Source organism: Gavialis gangeticus, unplaced genomic scaffold (genome assembly GCF_001723915.1).
Source record: "Gavialis gangeticus isolate Ggan-Ray unplaced genomic scaffold, GavGan_comp1, whole genome shotgun sequence".
NCBI lineage: Eukaryota > Metazoa > Chordata > Crocodylia > Gavialidae > Gavialis > Gavialis gangeticus.
Window position 1 is genome coordinate 78,757,303 of NW_017729031.1, and position 18,676 is coordinate 78,775,978.

Sequence of the window (18,676 nt, forward strand, 5' to 3'; positions counted from 1 at the left end):
GGTCATTTGACCCCAGTACTCTTTCCTGCCATGGCAGGGGGTCGGACTAAATGATCTACTCAGGTCCCTTCTGACCCTAGAAACTATGAAAGCTCAAAAGACATTGTTCCACAGGCAATCATTGCTGAATGGAGCTTTCAGTGTGATTTTTCATAGGATTTTAATGGGACTGGATACTACAAAATATTTTCAATGATATGGAAGTAAATATATTTTTTTTAATTATGGCTGATAGAATCTGGGTGAATGGATAACAATAAGGACAAAGAAACAGATGGTAAGATGAGCTCATTCAAATGAATGGTGTTTTAATATGACCAAATGCAGTTATGTAACTAGGGGGAAAAAAAGTGCAGGGTGTACCAACAGGACTAGGGATACAAGTTACACACAAACCAATTTAAGTAATGAGAAACTGGTTTAAACCTGCAACAGAACATACGTTCACTGCACATAAACCAGTTTTAAAATGGTTGAAACTGGCCTAAGAAATACTTGATTGAATGTAGTATCAGACTTAACTGATTTGGGTCAAACCAGTTTCTGAAACGTCTGTCCCAGACCCCTTTCTGGTTCAAGTTAAATCACAGTTTGGAAAGAGCTACAGGGGAGGGGAAGGTCCCATTTGCAAGCTAGCTGCTAACTGGCCCACCGGTGGATCAGGGCAAGGAGCTGGGACCTAACCCACCCCTGCAGCTCTCTCCATGTCCCATGCCTCAATCACCAGATCAGAGCATGGGGCTGGGACCTGCCCCTGACCAGAACAGTTGCCGGCCAGTCCTGGGCTGCATGGGGAAGTCTGTATGCGCAGGCCTAGAGCTAGCACGGAGCTGCCCAAAACAGGATAATCGTCAACCACCTCCAGGCTGCACGTGCTTCCCAATCAGGGGCAGGTTCCAACCAGCTCCAGGCTGAGCGGGGAACTTTTCCCATGCAAGGAGCTCCCAGCCCCTGTTCTGCAATCCCGACTGCAATCCTAGAGTGGGGGCTGGGGAGCGTGTTCCCAATCCCCACTCTGCCATCATGGGACAGGGGCCAGAAACAAGCTCCCCAACCCCCTACTCCACAATCAGGGAGCAGGAGCTGGAAGCTCCCTACTGCCAGGGCAGGGGGACATTGTCCCCTCCTGGACATGCAGCTTTTTTCCCCACATCTTCGCAAGCATGAAGCTGAGGGAGAACAGGCTGGGAAGCTTTTTCCCCCAGCAGGGAGCTACCAGTGCCAGCTATGCAGTCACAGGGCCGCTGCTAAGAGATGCTCATCTCCCAACCCAAGCCCTGCGATCGTGGGGCCACTCTTGGGAGACCCTTATCTCCCAGTCTGAGCCCTGCAGTGCTCCATCAAAAGGGGACAGGAGATTTAAGATTTTCCATATGGCTCAGGCTGGGAGATAAAGGTCACCTGGAGCTCCCTGCTGCCATGGTGGGGGACATATTCCCTGCCTGGACTCTTGTGGCAGAGCCTGCCCCAGCAGTAGGCAGCTCCTGGGGGCAGAGAGCTATCTCCCACCCCTTGGTGGATGGCTGACTGGGAGCAGAGTTTGCTCCCAGTCAGGCATCTACACAAGCACTACGGCACTGTTACTAATGCCGAGTAAATTTGTTACTTGCACTTGCAGATAGCAAATTTACTCAGTATTAGGGAGGTTTACTGAGAAGTAAGCATGTGCATGTATACTGTGTAAGGAACTCCAGAGGGAGAAAAATCCCAGGTGCTAGACTAGTAGGCTCTTTAACAGAGAAAGACATAACAAGAATGGCTGGAAACAGGAAACAGCATTTCTTTTGTTTCTTTTTCATTTGCAGTAACTACTGAAATAACTATGAAGGTAAACAGTAGGTTCTCCATCAAGTTTGGATACCATTCTGAAACATGTAAAAAGCTAAGTCACTCTACTTAATTAGGGGTATCTAGTGACAATCTAACAATGAATGACTTAAAAGGGTTAATTCTGGCTTTAAATTAAATGAATAAATGTGGTGGACACACAGCCTGACTAGCTAGCCTTATCAGCAGTGTACCTGATAGGAAGAAAACCATTTGCAAAACCATCCTCTTGAAACATCATACATCTTCCACAGGTCTCTGATATAATAAATCAAGCTTTTGATGTTAGTGTCAATTGCTGGCAAAAGTGCCAGCACTGATCAGGCAAAAGCAACTGCACTGGGCAGTAACCTATTTGATCCATCACTGCCACAAACTGGGAATACTATGCTTAAAAAATATAAGAATATAAACGATCCTAAAGTTCACAGAATTGTCAAGTCAGATTTAATGCTCATACCGCCAGTGCTTTGTCATACTGTTTGCAGGAAATATATAGTTCAGCAGCTATATTGACATCTTCCATGGAGACAAGGCTCTGGTGTTTAGTAAAAGCTTCTTCTATGATCTCAATAGCAGAGGTGACATCATTGGCTTCATAATAACTCCTGTGAAAATATGGACAAGAAGTACCAAATACTAGTGACAACTGTGCTACCTATGAGAAGCAACTAAGTATTGTGACTGCATTCTTTCACGATTTCCATCAGTCTTCTTTTCTAGCACCTGTTCATTTTTATTCCGGCAGATCGTTTTCTTTCTGAATGTAAAGGAAAGGGAACATATTTTCTCCCACTCATGATTATTTATTGCAATACAACCAATTTCATCACTGTCTTTTCTGCTATATAGTAACATTTATTTTTTTTATTAAATTACTCCCTGCTTTTGTTTTTAGTTACTAGTCTTTATTGTATTAACATGTTTTCAGCTAAAACCCCAATGTTATTGTTAAAACTTGACTACTTTACTTTATATTGTATGTCCCATCCAAGACTTTCAAAAGGCTTTTTCAATTCATTATTAATTAATTAACGTCACTTAAGCCCTGAGTGATAGGTCCATTATAACTTTCCCATTTTACTAAGGGATCTGTTAACAGGGAAGTTAAGTGACTTGTAGAAGGCCACAGAAGGAAAGACCTGTCAGAAAAGAAAATCTAGTTCTCCTGTCTTCCACTTGTATTTTAGGCATCATCCTTTTCTCTCTAAATCCCACGTCTAGGAAGAGAACTGTGTCTACCAGCAGAGAAAGAAAAGATTTCCATTTGTCTAATGTTACTGAAAAAGTGCAGGATAATTTACTTACAAAATACAACTTTAGAAATACAGATAATTAAGTGTAGAAATGTCATGCTGAACTGAAAATTAAAAGAATAAACTCTACTGATTGCTATTAATGAGCACAAACTTATTCCCCCCTCATTAAGCAAATAGAGATCCCTTTGGACCCAAACAGGGAAGAGTTTTGTTGAATAAAAAGATTCTAATGTTTGTATGTATGTATGGACACACATTTTTTACATCAGCAAACAAGGTTTGCATTTTATTCTTTTCATTCTATAAAACTGCAATGTCTCCAGATGATGCATCAAACATGGTATCTGTGAAATAACTTTCAAATAAAACAAATCATTTAAGAGATACATAACAGGCAGTACATGCATAGAAGATTACAACTCCTCTACAAATTAGGCTCTTTAGAAACAACATTATTCTAAAAATTTTAGAAGTTGCAATAAGATGCTTCCAACGTTTCTTCTAGCTCAGACAAAAGGAGTAAGCTTAAATTAAGCAATTTTCTTTTAAATTTGGGAAATCAAGGAATACTACTAGAAAAGGTAACTTACTTTGCCATGTCTCTGGCGAGCTGCATAAAACGTTCTCCATCAAAAGGGGACAGGAGATTTAAGATGCGTCTATAGCCATCCATTGCCATTTTATGTTCCCCCATCTGTTCGTATAAGCTTGACCTTTCCCACAGATAACGTACATTGGTAGCATCATACTTCAGAGCTGCAACAAAGACAAAGCTCTCTATGATATGACTGACTTTGAATAAGGCAAAGCTACGTTCTCTATGTTTGTTTGATCTGAATGATAGTAATAAAGCCTTTGTAAATGTCTTCTCAGAAGAAAGAATTATAGTAAACATTTACAGGTGCAGGAAAGTTTCTGTAACAGTATAAATCAACACTTATGCAGAATGTGCATATATTACTAATGGAAAAATATCAACACGTTTACCATCTATTCCAAAAACACAGGTAATGGGGGTTGCGTGTTCATCAATAGTTATTTTTATTTCATAACAGATATACTATTACACACATGTGCATGCACACATACTTTTAGTAAGAAAAAGTCCTATAAAGAAAGATGGAGACCGTGGAAAGAGAAAAATTACATCAGTTTTAAACAAAGTAACTACAAATCTCAGAGAAGATTAGTCAAATTAGACACTAATGTGAAGCAAAAGCAAAATTAGATGCTAAAGAAAGCCAAATTAGACACTAATGTGAAGCAAAAGATTGTCATTGGATTATCATCTTGGTAAGAATGGAACCTTGCTGAGGGGGTCCAAGTAGAATGATTATAGTAGAACTGTCCAACCTCTCAACTGCTAGGGAAGGCACCCTGCATCAAATGCACCAAAGGGGGTTGCACACCTGTGGGCCACAAAAGTGTGAGCCAAGGCTGCCCTCCTACAGGCATTCCCCCCTGCTGCATGGCATGTGTGAGCAACCACTGCATGTGTGGACAGCTCCCCCATCCCACCACTCCACTGGGCACTCCCCTCAACTTCTCCACTATGCAGAGGGATACAGCCCCCCACAACTGAGCACAGCAGCAGCTATTCTATCGTACATTTGCACAGGCAACCTGCCCTCCAAACTCACCAGCTATGAGTTCTCCTGTTGCATCACGACACAGGCTCACTGCCTTGCCCTCTTGGGCAGGTGAAGGAAGCTGAAGCCAAAAGGAAAGCCCAGACAACCTGGCTACTGCCAGAGAAATAGGGGGAACTACAGTAGGGTGGAAGCCCAAAAGGGGTGGGGAAGGGGCACAGATTAACCCCTCACAGGCTGCAGGTTGTCCGTGGACCGCCACTTAGACAGCCCTTAGTTAAGGCATCGTGGTCCAGCTCCATACGCATGAGATCAAACTTTGCTTCAGGCTTGTGCTGAAGATCATCTCCAGCTAACACAGCTATAAATGGGTACAGTGGGTACTTAAGGCTGGCGAGTACAAAGATAGGTGGATGCAATGCTGGCCCCATCACTCCTTCTATAGCATTTGACTACAGAAAAAGGCACACCATAACCACATTAGCTTTTGGAGCCACTAGGCATCGACAAATTTGATTTTTTTGAAAGAAGTAATAAAACACTCACACCATTACCTTTTGTATAGCAAAAAATGGCCTGTTTAATATTGTCCTGTTCTAGTGACATTTCTGCTAGTCTAACCCACTCTTCAGTGTCACTAGGGTTTAAGTGAGCTGCAATCAATTCAAACTGCAATGATTTCTCCATGTCACCTTGGTCTTCATAGATCATGGCAAGAGTAGAAAACGGCTCATAAGCAAGAGGAGCTATTAAAGGCAAAAAAAATCATTAGGCACTTTTAAACCACCTTGAAATCAGACATTTTGTACTTCTGCAGATGAAGTGCATGATAATTACATCAAACAAAAAATGATCTTGTTAAAATGAAAAAGAAACAACAGTTCTCTCTGCATGTAGGGAGGTCACAGGAAGTGATCATTCTCTTCTATTCAGCACTGATGAGGCCACATCTGGAGTACTATGTTCAGTTTTGGAACCCCACTATAGGAAGGATGTGGACAAATTGCAGAGAATCCAGAGGAGGGCAACAAAAATGGTGAAGATGCTGGGGAACATGATTTATGAGGAAAGAATGAGGAAAGTGGGCTTATTTAGGCTAGAGAAGAGAAAACTGAGGGGGGATTTAATAGCAGCCTTCAACCACCTGAAGGGGAATTCGAAAGAGGATGGAACTAAACTGTTCTCAGTGGTGGCAGATAACGGAACAAGGAGCAATTGTCTCAAGTAACAGTAAGTGAAGTTTAGGTTAGATATCAGGAAGAATTCTCTCACTAGAAGGGTAGTAAAACACTGGAACAGGTTACCCAAAGAGGTGGTGGTATCTCCATCTTTGTAAGTATTTAAGACCCAGATAGACAAAGTTTGGCTGGGATGATGTAGTTGGGAATGGGTCCTGCTTTGAGCAGGGGGTTGGACTAATTGACCTCCTGAGGTCCCTTCCAACCCAAATTTTCTATGATTCTATGTAATTAAATAGACTAACTGAACATTGCTATCAGATTAGGTAGTGGTTTATCCCTGCAACAAATTATGTCTACAAAGCCACTCAGAACTCAATCCTATAAAATCAATTGAATAAAGTACAAAACTAATCCACAGCACAAGTTTTTGCAGGATCACAGGCTTGGTTTCTTTTTTTACAAACAGTAATACAGCTTACTTAATGTTGGGGTAGAAGTATTCCCAAAACACCAAATTAGTGGTATGCTGAACTCAACTACTGATATTAGTCTAAAAAGTAAAAAAACAACACATTTTTATACTGTCCCCTTTGCAAATAATATAATTTCATATAATTTGTCTGCATTTAAATGGATGGCATTTTAAAGCCTGACATGTCAAAGAAACGTCATAGTACCTTGTCTTATGATTTCCATACACATCAGTATAGCTTCCTCACGTTCTCCTCGAGCAAACCTAATGTTGGCTTCTCCCATGAGGCCTCTCAGGGCTCGAGGAAGTTTACTGCGTGGTCTTTTCTCCTAAATTGAAAGATCAGACCATATCTATAGATGTTTTAATTATGCCCAAATGAAAAACATATCAAGCACAAATGTCTGTCTAAACTATTCCTAATTTTAGTAATTTGCAGAGTAAACCTGACTACCATGCATCAAAAAAATTGGTCTAAAAGCCTGCTATAGAAAACTAAAAATTACTCTGCTTCTGCAGGTGCCCAACAAAGACTAGGGATTTGCAGTGAGCTTCCAAAATATAAAGACATGTAAACAAAAACATTTATGAGGAACTGGGAGATATCACTGATAGAATTTAGTTTTAAAATTTTACCTCATGTCTCTAAAACAAAGCCACAAAAGAGAGTTTCAGTGACATCAACTATATGAACATTCTTGCATCTAAATACTTGCTTTCATCATTTTCTTGTTCTCCCGGTTTAACACCATCTCCAATGCAAAAACATCTCCAGCTGAGGGTTGCTCAGAGGTTTCTTCATCATCTTCCTCCTCCTCTTCTTCCTCCTCGTCCTCCTCCTCTGCCTCCTCCTCCTCCTCCTCCTCCTCGTCCTCGTCCTCGTCCTCATTTTCTCCAAGCATGGAAGCAAAGACCCGATGCACAGACTTACTCACCCCATCTGATGTTTCGCCTGGTTGAAGAAAACCAGAAAGATTTACAAGACATTTTGATGAATCACTGTGTGTTTATGTTCAAGTCCAGAGAAAAATCAACTAGCTATTTGTTTAACTTCTTAAGCACAAACCTAGAGTTCCTCCTAAGAGCACCAGACAAAGTGTTTCAGTATACTACAAAAAAGTCCAACCCCAAAAAGAAAAAAAACCCAAAATAAAACAAAAAAAAAAATCATGTACCACTTCATCACTTTTACTTCTACTCTCCATCATTCAGATTTAAAGTTGAAGAACATCTAAGATCAAACTCATCTTTGATATAGGCAGGCACAGAATCTGAGCTAAACAAAGCCCTTGTGAAGAAACTAGAGGTGCATCAATACATTGGTCCATATTGCACTGTCACCAATAAAAGGAAAATTGACATTGGCAATCAGCTTTTTTTGGTTGATGTGGCCAGTAATGTTGTTGATAAATGCTGTGTGCATATATGCAGCTGCAGCATGCATGGGGCTAAGAATACAGCCTGGCAGCTTGGAGAACAACATCTGGCTGGTGAGTCTATTGGGAAGAAGGGGTAGGGGTAGGGACAGATTGAGCCCCCCCCGCATTGAGGGAAGGCGTGGGGCTCAGGCTGGGGCTGCCCAGCTGGGGTGGGCCGCAGGATGGAGCTGGCAGCTCATCGGGGGGGCAGAGGGGGGAAGTGTAGGTGGGGAGGGGTGGTTCCCACCACTGCGCACACCAAGGGAGACAGGGGGGATATGTGCCTCCCAGATCTGTGCACGGGGCAAGGGCAGGCTGCCTACTGCAAGCTCAGGGATGGGACTACTCCAGCCTCTTCCTGGTGGTTGTGCTCAGGCAGGGCAGGGTGGGGTGGCTGGCTGGCAGCTGTGCTGGGAAAGGGGATTATGGGGGGGGAGGGGAGCTAGAACCACCCCAAATTTCACCTTTACCTACCCTCCCAGTGCCATTGCTGCCTGCCCCGCCTGGCGCGAGTACAGCTGCTCAGAAAAGGCTGGAGCAGCCCTGGCCACGAGCATGCAGCAGGCAACCCACCCTTGCCACATGCACAGGCCCCGCATGCCTTTCCCACGGGTGCATGCAGCAGCAGGAGCCGCCCCCCCCCGGATAAGCCGCCAGCTCCATCTTATACCCCGCCCTACCCTACCCCACCTGGGTAGCGTCTGCCCCTGCCCCCTCCCCACTCCTTCCTTCACCTCAGGGACCTCAATCTGCTCCTCCCCCACACCCCTTCCCCCCCTATGTTCCTTCTTCCCAGCAGACTTACCAGGCAGATACTGCTGTCCATGATGCTGCATTGCATATCAGCAATCAGACTGGTATTGGCTGATACGGCCGGTCAATAACTGGCCATCAGTATCAGCTCAAAAAATCTTTATTGGTGCACCCCTAAAAGAAACACTAAAGGGTCCTGCTGCAAGGCACTAAACTTCTTTATTCAACCATTTTCTGTTTCTAAAAAAATCAAATTATTGATACCCATATATCATAGCCACCCTCTTGTCGAGTACACTCTAACTGTTAAGTACAGTTCATCACTTAGATAATTTTCTGAGAATAAACATAAATTAGAGGAAAAAAAGAATATTAATCTTTCAGTTTACTGAAATTAAGAATTATGTTTCTCCCCCAAATTATTAGGCAACCTGACCCATCTATGCCACAAATTTCTTAGAGGACTCTTCTTTTAAAGTTCTTTTCTTTTTCTAAGCTGCCCCTGGTTTTAAAACTTTTCCCTTGTCCTTCATCAAAGAAGCTGAGAATATTTTTCCAAGACATTTCCAGAGTTATTTGAAATAGCAGCAATCAGAAACCAAATGAACAGAACGATCATTACTCAATAGTTTTTCTGAAGCCATAACAAGGACAAAGATTAATGCATGTTCCACCACAAAATGGATAGGTGAAGTAAACACTCAAGCTGAAGTGGATAATTAATGGGCTCATAATTACACTGAACTAGAATACAGAAACCAATTACTGGTAATTTGGATTATGATTTCCCAACCAACTATGACTCAGTAAGTACCTATCCTATCACCTATAAATTCAAACCTCAGAATCTCTTGTGAATCCATCCCCAAATCCTTTGCACGGGTAGCGTTTTAAGGACAAAACAAAATGCTGTAATGATCATTTTTAAGTATCTGCACTATATGTCCATAGCAGGCATTTAGGATTTGATGCACAGAAATCTGATAATTTACACAAGCTTTTAAAACTGCTCATTCCCACATATACCATCTATAAACCCATCTATGTGTAGAATGAAATTCACATTTTGTAGATTAACTTTAAAGAATATGCTAAAAAGGGACATTCCTGATGGCTTCAGGAAATGAAAGATGTTGGGAGATTTGAGAGAAACAAGTACGAATCAAAAGGCTAAACAGAAGCAGGCCCAACCCATAATATAAATATATTTTGTGCTTGACCCACTAAGACTTTCAGATGGAAAAAACTGACTTGTTTGGGAAAGGTTTGTATCCATGGAAACATCTTTCAGGCCCCTGACATGCAATTAAAGGCATGATGGGATCTGATGCATGATCTGCACAATCGCACTTCCTGCCATGCCACAGGGCATGACTGTGGAACTGAGTATCAGATCCCACCATGCCATACTGCTAATGCAAGAGGAACCCAGGCTCCTGATCCTAGGCTTCCCCTACACAGACAAGGAGCAAGCTCCTGCAGCTGGGAGCCCCAATCAGTTGGTGGGGCTCAGATGTTGGGACACGCTGGAGTCCAGGACTCTGATGTACCCCTGTGGCTGGAAGCGGCAATCAGCTTTTTGGCACGCACAGCCTCAGGAGCACACTGGAGTCAAGAGTTCCCATATGCTCTGAAAGCTGGGAGCCCCAATCAGCCCAGCCACAAGTTCAACTAATGGAGCGATACGAACCAGCCATGAAGTTATTATACATATTTTGTGTAATAACTTTTGTGTCTTATTCTTTATTTTATCATGCCTTTAATTGCATTAATGTATGGCTAGCTAATTTCTTAAGAAGTGATTACTGTATGCCATGGGCCTCAGTGTTATAAGATCATATAACTTCAATTTATGCACTACAGCACAAGGCTTTACAAATTCTGAGTAGCTAGGGACCACAAGTCCCCTACAAGCTACACTACACTAGTGTCCCCATGCCCTGAATGCCCTCCCCCATCAAGTCACATGGCAGGTGTGACCCCACTGTACAGTGGTGGCACCCCCACGCTACACAAGGTTCCCAGGTCCCCCTGAGTCACTGTGTCGTGGGCTCTCTTGCCTCTGCTGCCCCACTCCACTCTACCCCGCCCCCAAGTGTGGGAGCAGGAAGCAGATGCCAGAGGAAGGAGGGAAAGCTCAGAGACTCTGGGGGCAACAGATGAAGAAGTGGTGGGAGTGGCACCTGAACCATAAACCCAGGGCTGCGAGTTAAACCCTTGAGAGCCAGTTGTGGTCTTCAGGCTACCAAGTGGACAGCCATGCTACAGCAGGTATTATGTACCTGCCAGGCATTTGATCCTCTCTGGCTATTTCTAGTCCAACTTTAATATTAACCAAAACAAAGAAATGGGGAGAGATTATCTTTTCATTGAAGCGTGCAGTAAATTCTTCCATTTCCTCTTTCTCTTAATCCTCTTGCTCGAAATGATCCACTGAAGACTGCAATGGGTCAGAGGTGAAGTCCACTGTGTAATTTTGCATAACATTCATCAAAAAAGAAAACCTGTCCCAAATTGTCTTCTTATGAACTTTGAATGCAATTCTAGTGACTGCTCTTTGGGGGTGTGGTACGGGGCACTTTAATGAGAGTGGCTCCGAGATCCACTCTAACTAAAACACCCGCAGCATCTTGTGTATCTGCATCCCTGTGCTTCAAAATGGCGGCGTGGGTGCTTTAAAACTCATCAAACAAGCTTTAATTAAAGTGCCTCCGCCGCCATTTTGAAGCACGGGGACACTGATATATGAGATGCAGAAGCTGGCTGAAGCATGTTAATTATCACGCCCCAGCAGACTTGATTAATCAAGTCTGCTCTGACGTATTGTAATTACAGCCACTCAAATACTGCTTGATGAGGTTTATGCAATGAGAGGTCCAAGATGAAGGAAAAAAATATTCTTTCTTCCTGGATTTGGACATCAAAGCTCCGTAGGGTTTGGGATTTTCGCTTCTGAGATGGAGGTTCTGTGCAATACGCCTGGCAGATGTTAATATAATGGCACATTTGGGTGTTGAAGAATACAGTATTATGCCCCATCCCATCTGGCACCATGCCATGTCATATGCATGGGAAGGGCGGACATCCACACTGAAAACATGATCTCTGCAGATGAAGGGAACAGAGGGAAGCCAAGAGCCAGTGCCCAGATTCAGAGGTCAAGATTTACTTTCTGTTGACCCAAAGAATGAGGGCCTTGTTACAAGTTACCATTTACCATGTGTTTTATTTAGATCAGGGATGCTCAACCTCCAGCCTGTGGACCAAATGCGGCCTGCAGAGCCTTAGAATCCGGCCCACGGGGCTGGCCTTGGGTCAGGAAATTTGGCAGTGGAAGCAGTGACCATAAATACAGTCACCCTCCCTCCTGCCAGATTTCCAAACCCCAAGCCCTGCACACATGGTCAGAGCCACACTGCACCCCTCTGACCTGGGCCACACCCCCTCTTTCCCTGCAGGGATGGGCCACATACTAGGGGTGTGCAAAGCGGGCTGTATTCAATTCGGATTTGGCCCGAATTGGGGGACAGTGATTCAATCTGTTGATTCGGATCACTGTCCCAATTCGATTCAGCCAAATCTGAATCTGAAGATTCAATGCCGATTTGGAGAATCAGCGATTTGGCCACAGACACAGCTTTAAATGATCTTTCTACAAACCTTGAGGTACCAGGCACGGCTTGTAAACAGTGAGATGGTGGGGCAGATGGAACATCCAACAGGAGCGCAGTGGGGAGGGGGGGGTCCCCTGCATGCTTGGTGGTGGACCTAGAAGTGGACTGGAAATACTTCCGGGTCTGCCGCAAAGAACGCGGGCAACTGCACCACGCCCCATCCCCCCAGACCCAGAAGGCACCAGTCACTGAGCTGGGTGAGGGGGAGGAAGGGAGGGAAGTGCTTGTGGTCCACTTCCAGGTCTGCTGCTGAGGACTCCCCCGCACTCCTGTGGAATGCTCTACCCGCCCCAGCATCTCAGTGTTCACGAGCCGCCTGGTACCTTGAAGTATGTAGAGAAAACATATAAAGCTGTGTCTATGTCCGAATTGTCAAATCTCTCCGAAATCTCTTAAAGGGTCTCCTGATTTGATTCGGAGATCTGACATCCGAATCGGGCTGAATCTCTGCCAAACCAAATCAGCAACCGAAGCTTCACACAGCCCTAACACACACCCCTTTGCAGGGCCAGGCGACACCCACTATTCTACACAGCAGAGCCAGGTTGGGGTCGTGTCATACCCCTCTCCTCCCTGTGGAGCTGGGTCAAGCCCCAGGGCTGGGTTTGGGCCAAGCCACGCCCCTCCCATAGCTGGGTCATGTGGGCCCCCTCCCACAGAGCAGAACCATATTCCCTTTATGCAACCCCACCCCCACACTCAGGGCCAAATGAAGCCCCTTTGCCCCACCTGCGAGCCTAGGCTAGGCTAGGCTAGGCTGCTCCCCCCACACTTGTATGGGGCCAGATAAGGCCCCACTGACCCACAGGCCCAAGGCACTGGATTGGAACCACAGCTGAGATCTGGCCCACAGCAGGACCAGGTACTACCCATCCAGCCTGCTGGGGAAAAAGGTTGAGCACTACTGATTTAGATCACAGTAAGCATTACCATGAGTCAGAGTTACTATGCATTACTGTGAATTACAATGACCTAAATTAAACACATCCTAAGCACTGAAGCCATTGAAGACTCCAGTGCGCTACAGGAGCTGGGAGCAACAAAGAGCTATTTGCTGTTTCTAGCCCCCCCACCATACAGGAGTCTTGAACCCAGTCTACACTGGTGGGAGAGTTGGGAGTGGCAAACAGCTGTCTGTCAGTACCAACTTTGGCATCACCCCAGAGTTTCCTGTTTGTATTTTCTCTGAAGCAGCTGGACATTAGCTGAACTGGTTAGGTAATGCGATCTGGAGATACTCCTCACCAGAAGTCCTAACTTTGCTACACAACAATTATTTTTTCCTTGCAGTTAACACATACTAAAGTGTAACAGGTGACAAGGCCCTCATACAGAAGTCACATGAGGTACCCTCTGGCAGCCTCAAAAGCATGGTCTGCAATGGGATGGAGCCAGAAGCAGGCTGCAAGGTCCAAGTGTCAGCCTAAATTCCAGTACCTGAGAAGCTGGGGCTGTTAATACTAGGACTGGCTAGAAAGGCAGAACTGGCAGGTACTCTTTCTGCTTTTATGGACCTGCTGTCTTTTACTATCCTAGAAGCCATATTTCTTATATCTAAGGTGGCTTCTACTAAGAGTGTATCTGAAGGAGCTGATGCTAATACTACCCTTCCTTTGCCAGGCAGTTTCTGCAGGAGAACCAGTGAAGAAGCTAGTACCCAGAACTGTTGAGAAAAGGAAGGTCTCACTGAGAAAGAGACTGTCCTTGAGGAAGGAACAAAAAAGTCTCCCCTTTAGCAGGTTAGAGGGAAACTGAGCAAACCAGGCCCCTCAGCTACAGTACTCTTTCAGAGGGCACAGAAAAGAAATCAAACATTGGTATACTAGAGAGTCAGATACTCTGGACAAACCTGAAACTTCCAAGAAAACAAAGTACTCTCAGAAAGGGAAGAAAGCTGAAAGACTTGAGCCAAATTTGAAAGTTTGAAGTTTTTCCTAGTTCCACAGCTTTGGAAGTCCAGGAGATAAGAAAATCCATATTTAAGCTGCCAAGAGGAAAAAACCTTTTTCATGCAACTAACAGATCCTTTTCCATTGGAGGTACAGAACAAACATAAAGCTATTCTGGAATGACAAGCCTTAATATGATAGAATCGTAGAAAGAAGGACCAGAAGGAACCTATAAGATCATCAAGTCCAGCCCCCTGCCATGGGCAGGAGGCAACTGGGCTCAAACAAGCTTAATGAGGTATTTGTCCAGCCTCCTCTTAAAGACCACCAGAGATGGCAACTGCACCATCTCTGCTGGAAGTGTGTTCCAGATTCTAGTTATCCGTACAGAAAAGAAGTTTTTCTTTATGTCAAGCCAAAACTTTTCCTCGACTACCTTGTGTCCACTGGTCCGCATCTTCCCGGGGTGGGGCTTTTCTGAAAAGTTGTTCACCCAAGTCCTGGTGTTCTCCCCTGACATATTTGTAAGCAGCTATCAAATTGCCTCTCAGCCTTCTTTTGCTCAGGCTGAACAGTCCCAGATCCCGAAGTCTCTCCTCACAGGGCCTGTCCCCCAGGCCTTCGATCATTCAGGTGGCCCTTCTCTGAACCCTTTTGAGCTTGTGCTGTTCTTAATATCAATAAGAACAAACCTATACTCTATATTTCAGTGCAACAGCTAACTATTTGTTACAGACAGTATCAAAGAGTGAAGAGTTACAGCAAAGTATTGGTTATAGTAACCAGAGACAGATTTTTTTTCTCATTTCTTCACTTAGATGAACACACTGACACATACCTTCTGTATCATTAAGACACTGGGATTTACTAGATCCTTTTTTAGATGACGATGGAGCATCAAGGTTTTCTGTATTTTCCTCAGTAGGTGCATTTTCTTCATCCTGCAGAAACCAACAATATTATTCACAAGGCTTGGAATAGAACATTCTTTTTTAATCATCATATATGGTTCTGACTAGTATGTAGATTATAGATTCCAATGTTTCTGTATTAGAGGTGATACAGCTTTAATGGACTTGGTACCAGTGTTGATTGGTTATAACATACTTTGATTTTTGCTAACACAGAGTCATATTGTTACTGCTTACTCTTGTCCTAATTTAGTTTTGACTGATGAATCCTGAAGTATCCAACTTCCTTTCAAACACACTGAAGCCCCGGGGCTGAAGCCCATAAGTTTATATTATGGTGCCAACTCCAATAACACCCCCCCAAAAAAAACCCAAAAAACCCCCAAAATTATAAGCAAACATCATGAATCCTTTCACAGAAGTTTGGCTCCCTTATCTAACCTTGCCTCCCTTATCTGAAATAGCTATTGGGTTGAATGCTAAGTTGCTGGTAGGGGAAGAAAATATTAAATACAGCATTTAAGTATTAATGTGCTATTTCACACATTGCCAAAACAGTTTAAAAATGCCCTCAAATCTCTGAAAACAAAGAAATACAAAGTTAAGGTACATCCTAAAACAACCTGAGCTCAGCCCTCTTTAATAATGCCTCACTTACGTATTCTACCTCTGCAAACAGTCCAGTACAAGCAGGGACTGGGACGTATGATAAGGGTCAGGCAGAATCTAATGCTTTCTCTTATGTAAAAATTGTTTTTCAGTAAGCTGTGCACTCTGCAGCTCACTGCAAGGAGACCTGCATGCACCTCTTTCCTTGTAGCACACATACACACAGGGCACGTCTATGTTGTTATAACAATGAGCTATTGTGCCATAGCTTGTTGTGACGGTGACACAGAGTCACCGGGCACGAAAAGTGATGCGGACGCTACTGCACAGTAGCAGCTAAAAATAAGTATGCGGCCACAGGACTGCACAGTAACAAACACACAGTTGGCTGCTGGTGTAGACACATCCACTGGATAGTAGAAGATAGAGAACAGTAGATCAGGGCCTGCCAGGTGTCTTCATATCACAGTCACAACTTAACTAAGCTGCTCTAACAAGTTCCTCTTCCACTGACCCTGTATGGAGTTAATGTGCACAGACCAGTGGTACCCAATGCACAGGCCAGAGAGGCACAGGAATGGTTCATGGGCCAGATCTGGAGAATGAAGTTTCATCATCTGCCCCATGAGACTGGAACTGGCAGCAGCAGCAGTAGCATTAATCATTATGGCTCCTGGAGCTGCAATAGCCATCACTCCTCCCACTGCCAAATCTCAAGCGCAGAACAAATGACAATGCTCTGTGCTCCGGATCTGGACCCCAGGGCTCCCCATGGGTCTGGAAATTTGGTGGCAGGATGAGCAGTGGCAGCATTAACTGCTGGGAGCCACAGCAATTAACACTGGCATTGGTTGCCATGCCACCAAATGTGGGGAGCCCCATGGATCGGAACATATGATTCTGCAGAATGGATCCACCTGGTGGGCCGTACCTTGGCCTCTCCTGACACAGACAGCTCCACGGCTCATTACAGAAAATGAAGTTAAGCAGAGACCTAACTAAGGACTTCGGCGCCGGGGTCCAGCCCCCTCAGAGGGACGGTCTCACCTGCCTCCCCCGGCCGGCATCAGCAGCTTGGGTCCTTTGGACCCGCACCCGGGCGCCGGGGAGGGCAGGGGACGCGGAGCCGCCTGGGGCCTGCCCCAGGCCGGGCCTCCCCTTGCGCTGCCGCTTCTTCCGCTCCTCGCGGCGCCTCTCGAACTCCTCGAAGGAGATCTTCCCCTCCAGGTAGTCGATCAGCTCAGGGCTGAAGTCCGACATGGCGCCGCCGCGGGGGCCGCCGAGTGCGACGGACGCGGGTCCCGCGCTCTTGGGTCCGGCCGCGCCCGGCGCCGCCGCGCCAAGGTTCCGCGCGGGCCCAGCCCTAGGACAGGGACGAGGAGGGGGATGCCACACGCACAAACACCACAGCTATATGCATAATTGAACATTTAACGAACGAGTGTGAAAAGCACAGGAGACAGCAATATTTTATGCCGTCTGTATTTTTCCTATTTCAGCAGTACATTAGCGTTTCTTGCCAGGCCAGGCACCTGCTGTTCCTCTTACTCTTTGGTGAAAAGAAAAGAGAAAGAGAAAGAAAGAAAAAAAGAAAAAAAAACAAGCTGGTGGATCTTGAGGAGGGAGCCCTGTGTCCAGGACCTGGAGGGGCCAGAGCCATGGCCTCCTCCGGAGCATCTGCACCGTGCAGCAAAGACGAAGTCACGGCCCTGAGCACACAGATTGCAAGACCCTGAGAAGGGGCACTTGCAGAGTCAGACCGTAGGTCAGAGGTTGGCAGCATCTTTGGGCAGAGTGCCCAAAACATCCACAACCTCCACTTGTAAGATGTTGGTGTGTCAGGGGCAGACGGCAGGAAAGCTGCAAGGGGCCTGATCCTTGTTGTGGCAGCACAGCCCCAGCCCCTTCCCTATTGTCCACCTCGAGGCAGGTGTGCCAAGCAAAATACCTGTGCCACACTCCAGCAGCCACGCTGGGGGTTGCCTACCCGTGCCGTAGGTCCATCTTGCCTGGCGTGCTGTGTATGACCAGGGTTTTTCCCTGCTTCTCTCCAGCATCCCAAATGTTGAGCTGACATTAATGTATCCAGGCACTTCAAGATATGCTAGTTACTTGCCTGTTCGTTAATCTGGGCTGTATTACACGGTCTGGCTGCATCCAGACTATTACCATGTCCTAATTCACCAAATGAAAGCCCTTCAACCAGTAACAGCTAGCTTAGGTGTATGAGAATTGTCCTTTGAAGCCAGTGGCCTATAGTAATCACAATGTCAATATTAAATCAGTCATAGAAATCTTACCTTCTTATTCAATTCCCACTCTGAAAACAAAGGCAAAAATCTTAGGCCTCAATTCTACGAAGACTTATGCAGGTGCTTACCCTTTCACACATCTGCTAAGATGCTGATTCTAAGTCAAAAAGTTTTTGGCTATGGTTCAAAGAGGTCAGGATTTTATCTTTTAACTGGAGTTAACGGGGCTCTTTATGTTCTTGGAGATAAACACAAATAAGGCCTTCCTTGCTCTCCTAGTAAAAAGTAACTGCTAACATAAATGCAAAAGTTCCTGATGCTATTGCAGAATGTAGCATTGCAAATCTGTAGTGGTTCAGGTATACATGGAATGGTAAAAGCCAAAACTATAAGGAGTAGCTTTAAAAATAAATATATTAAATTTAATCTAACCTGGCAACATAAATGTAACATGAGAATCAGAGGGATTATTTACTATGCAATTTCTCTTAAAATATAAAAGTCAAAAAAATTAAGGCATCCTTTAATGACTATCATAGTTTCATAGTTTCTAGGGTCAGAAGGGACCTGAGTAGATCATGTAGTCTGACCCCCTGCCATGGCGGGAAAGAGTACTGGGGTCAAACAACCCCAGCAAGGTGTTCATCTAGCCTCCTCTGAAAGACCCCCAGGGTAGGAGCCAGCACCACTTCTCTTGGAAGTTGGTTCCAGATCCTAGCCGCCCTGACTGTGAAGTAGCGTCTCCTGATATCTAGCCTAAATCTACCCTCTGCCAGCTTGTGACCATTATTCCTGGTCACTCCTGGTAGTGCTCGGGGGAACAGGGACTTCCCTAGTGCCTG

General features: G+C 45.0%; 1 protein-coding gene across 2 annotated transcripts in view; it reads right to left on the minus strand.

Annotated features, from left to right (window-relative positions):
- Window positions 1–16,890, minus strand: part of GTF3C3 (general transcription factor IIIC subunit 3) — a 34,823-nt gene extending 17,933 nt beyond the window's left edge. For both annotated transcript variants that reach the window (XM_019523129.1, XM_019523127.1), the window contains exons 1-7: window positions 16,741–16,890; window positions 14,901–15,003; window positions 7,045–7,280; window positions 6,534–6,657; window positions 5,230–5,421; window positions 3,677–3,842; window positions 2,288–2,435 (exon numbers count right to left, since the gene is read on the minus strand). In XM_019523129.1, the coding sequence (XP_019378674.1) occupies window positions 2,288–2,435; window positions 3,677–3,842; window positions 5,230–5,421; window positions 6,534–6,657; window positions 7,045–7,280; window positions 14,901–15,003; window positions 16,741–16,842 (1,071 nt within the window). In that variant the 5' untranslated portion in view covers window positions 16,843–16,890. The remainder of the gene's footprint in view (window positions 1–2,287; window positions 2,436–3,676; window positions 3,843–5,229; window positions 5,422–6,533; window positions 6,658–7,044; window positions 7,281–14,900; window positions 15,004–16,740) is intronic.
- Between the last annotated feature and the right edge of the window lie 1,786 nt (window positions 16,891–18,676).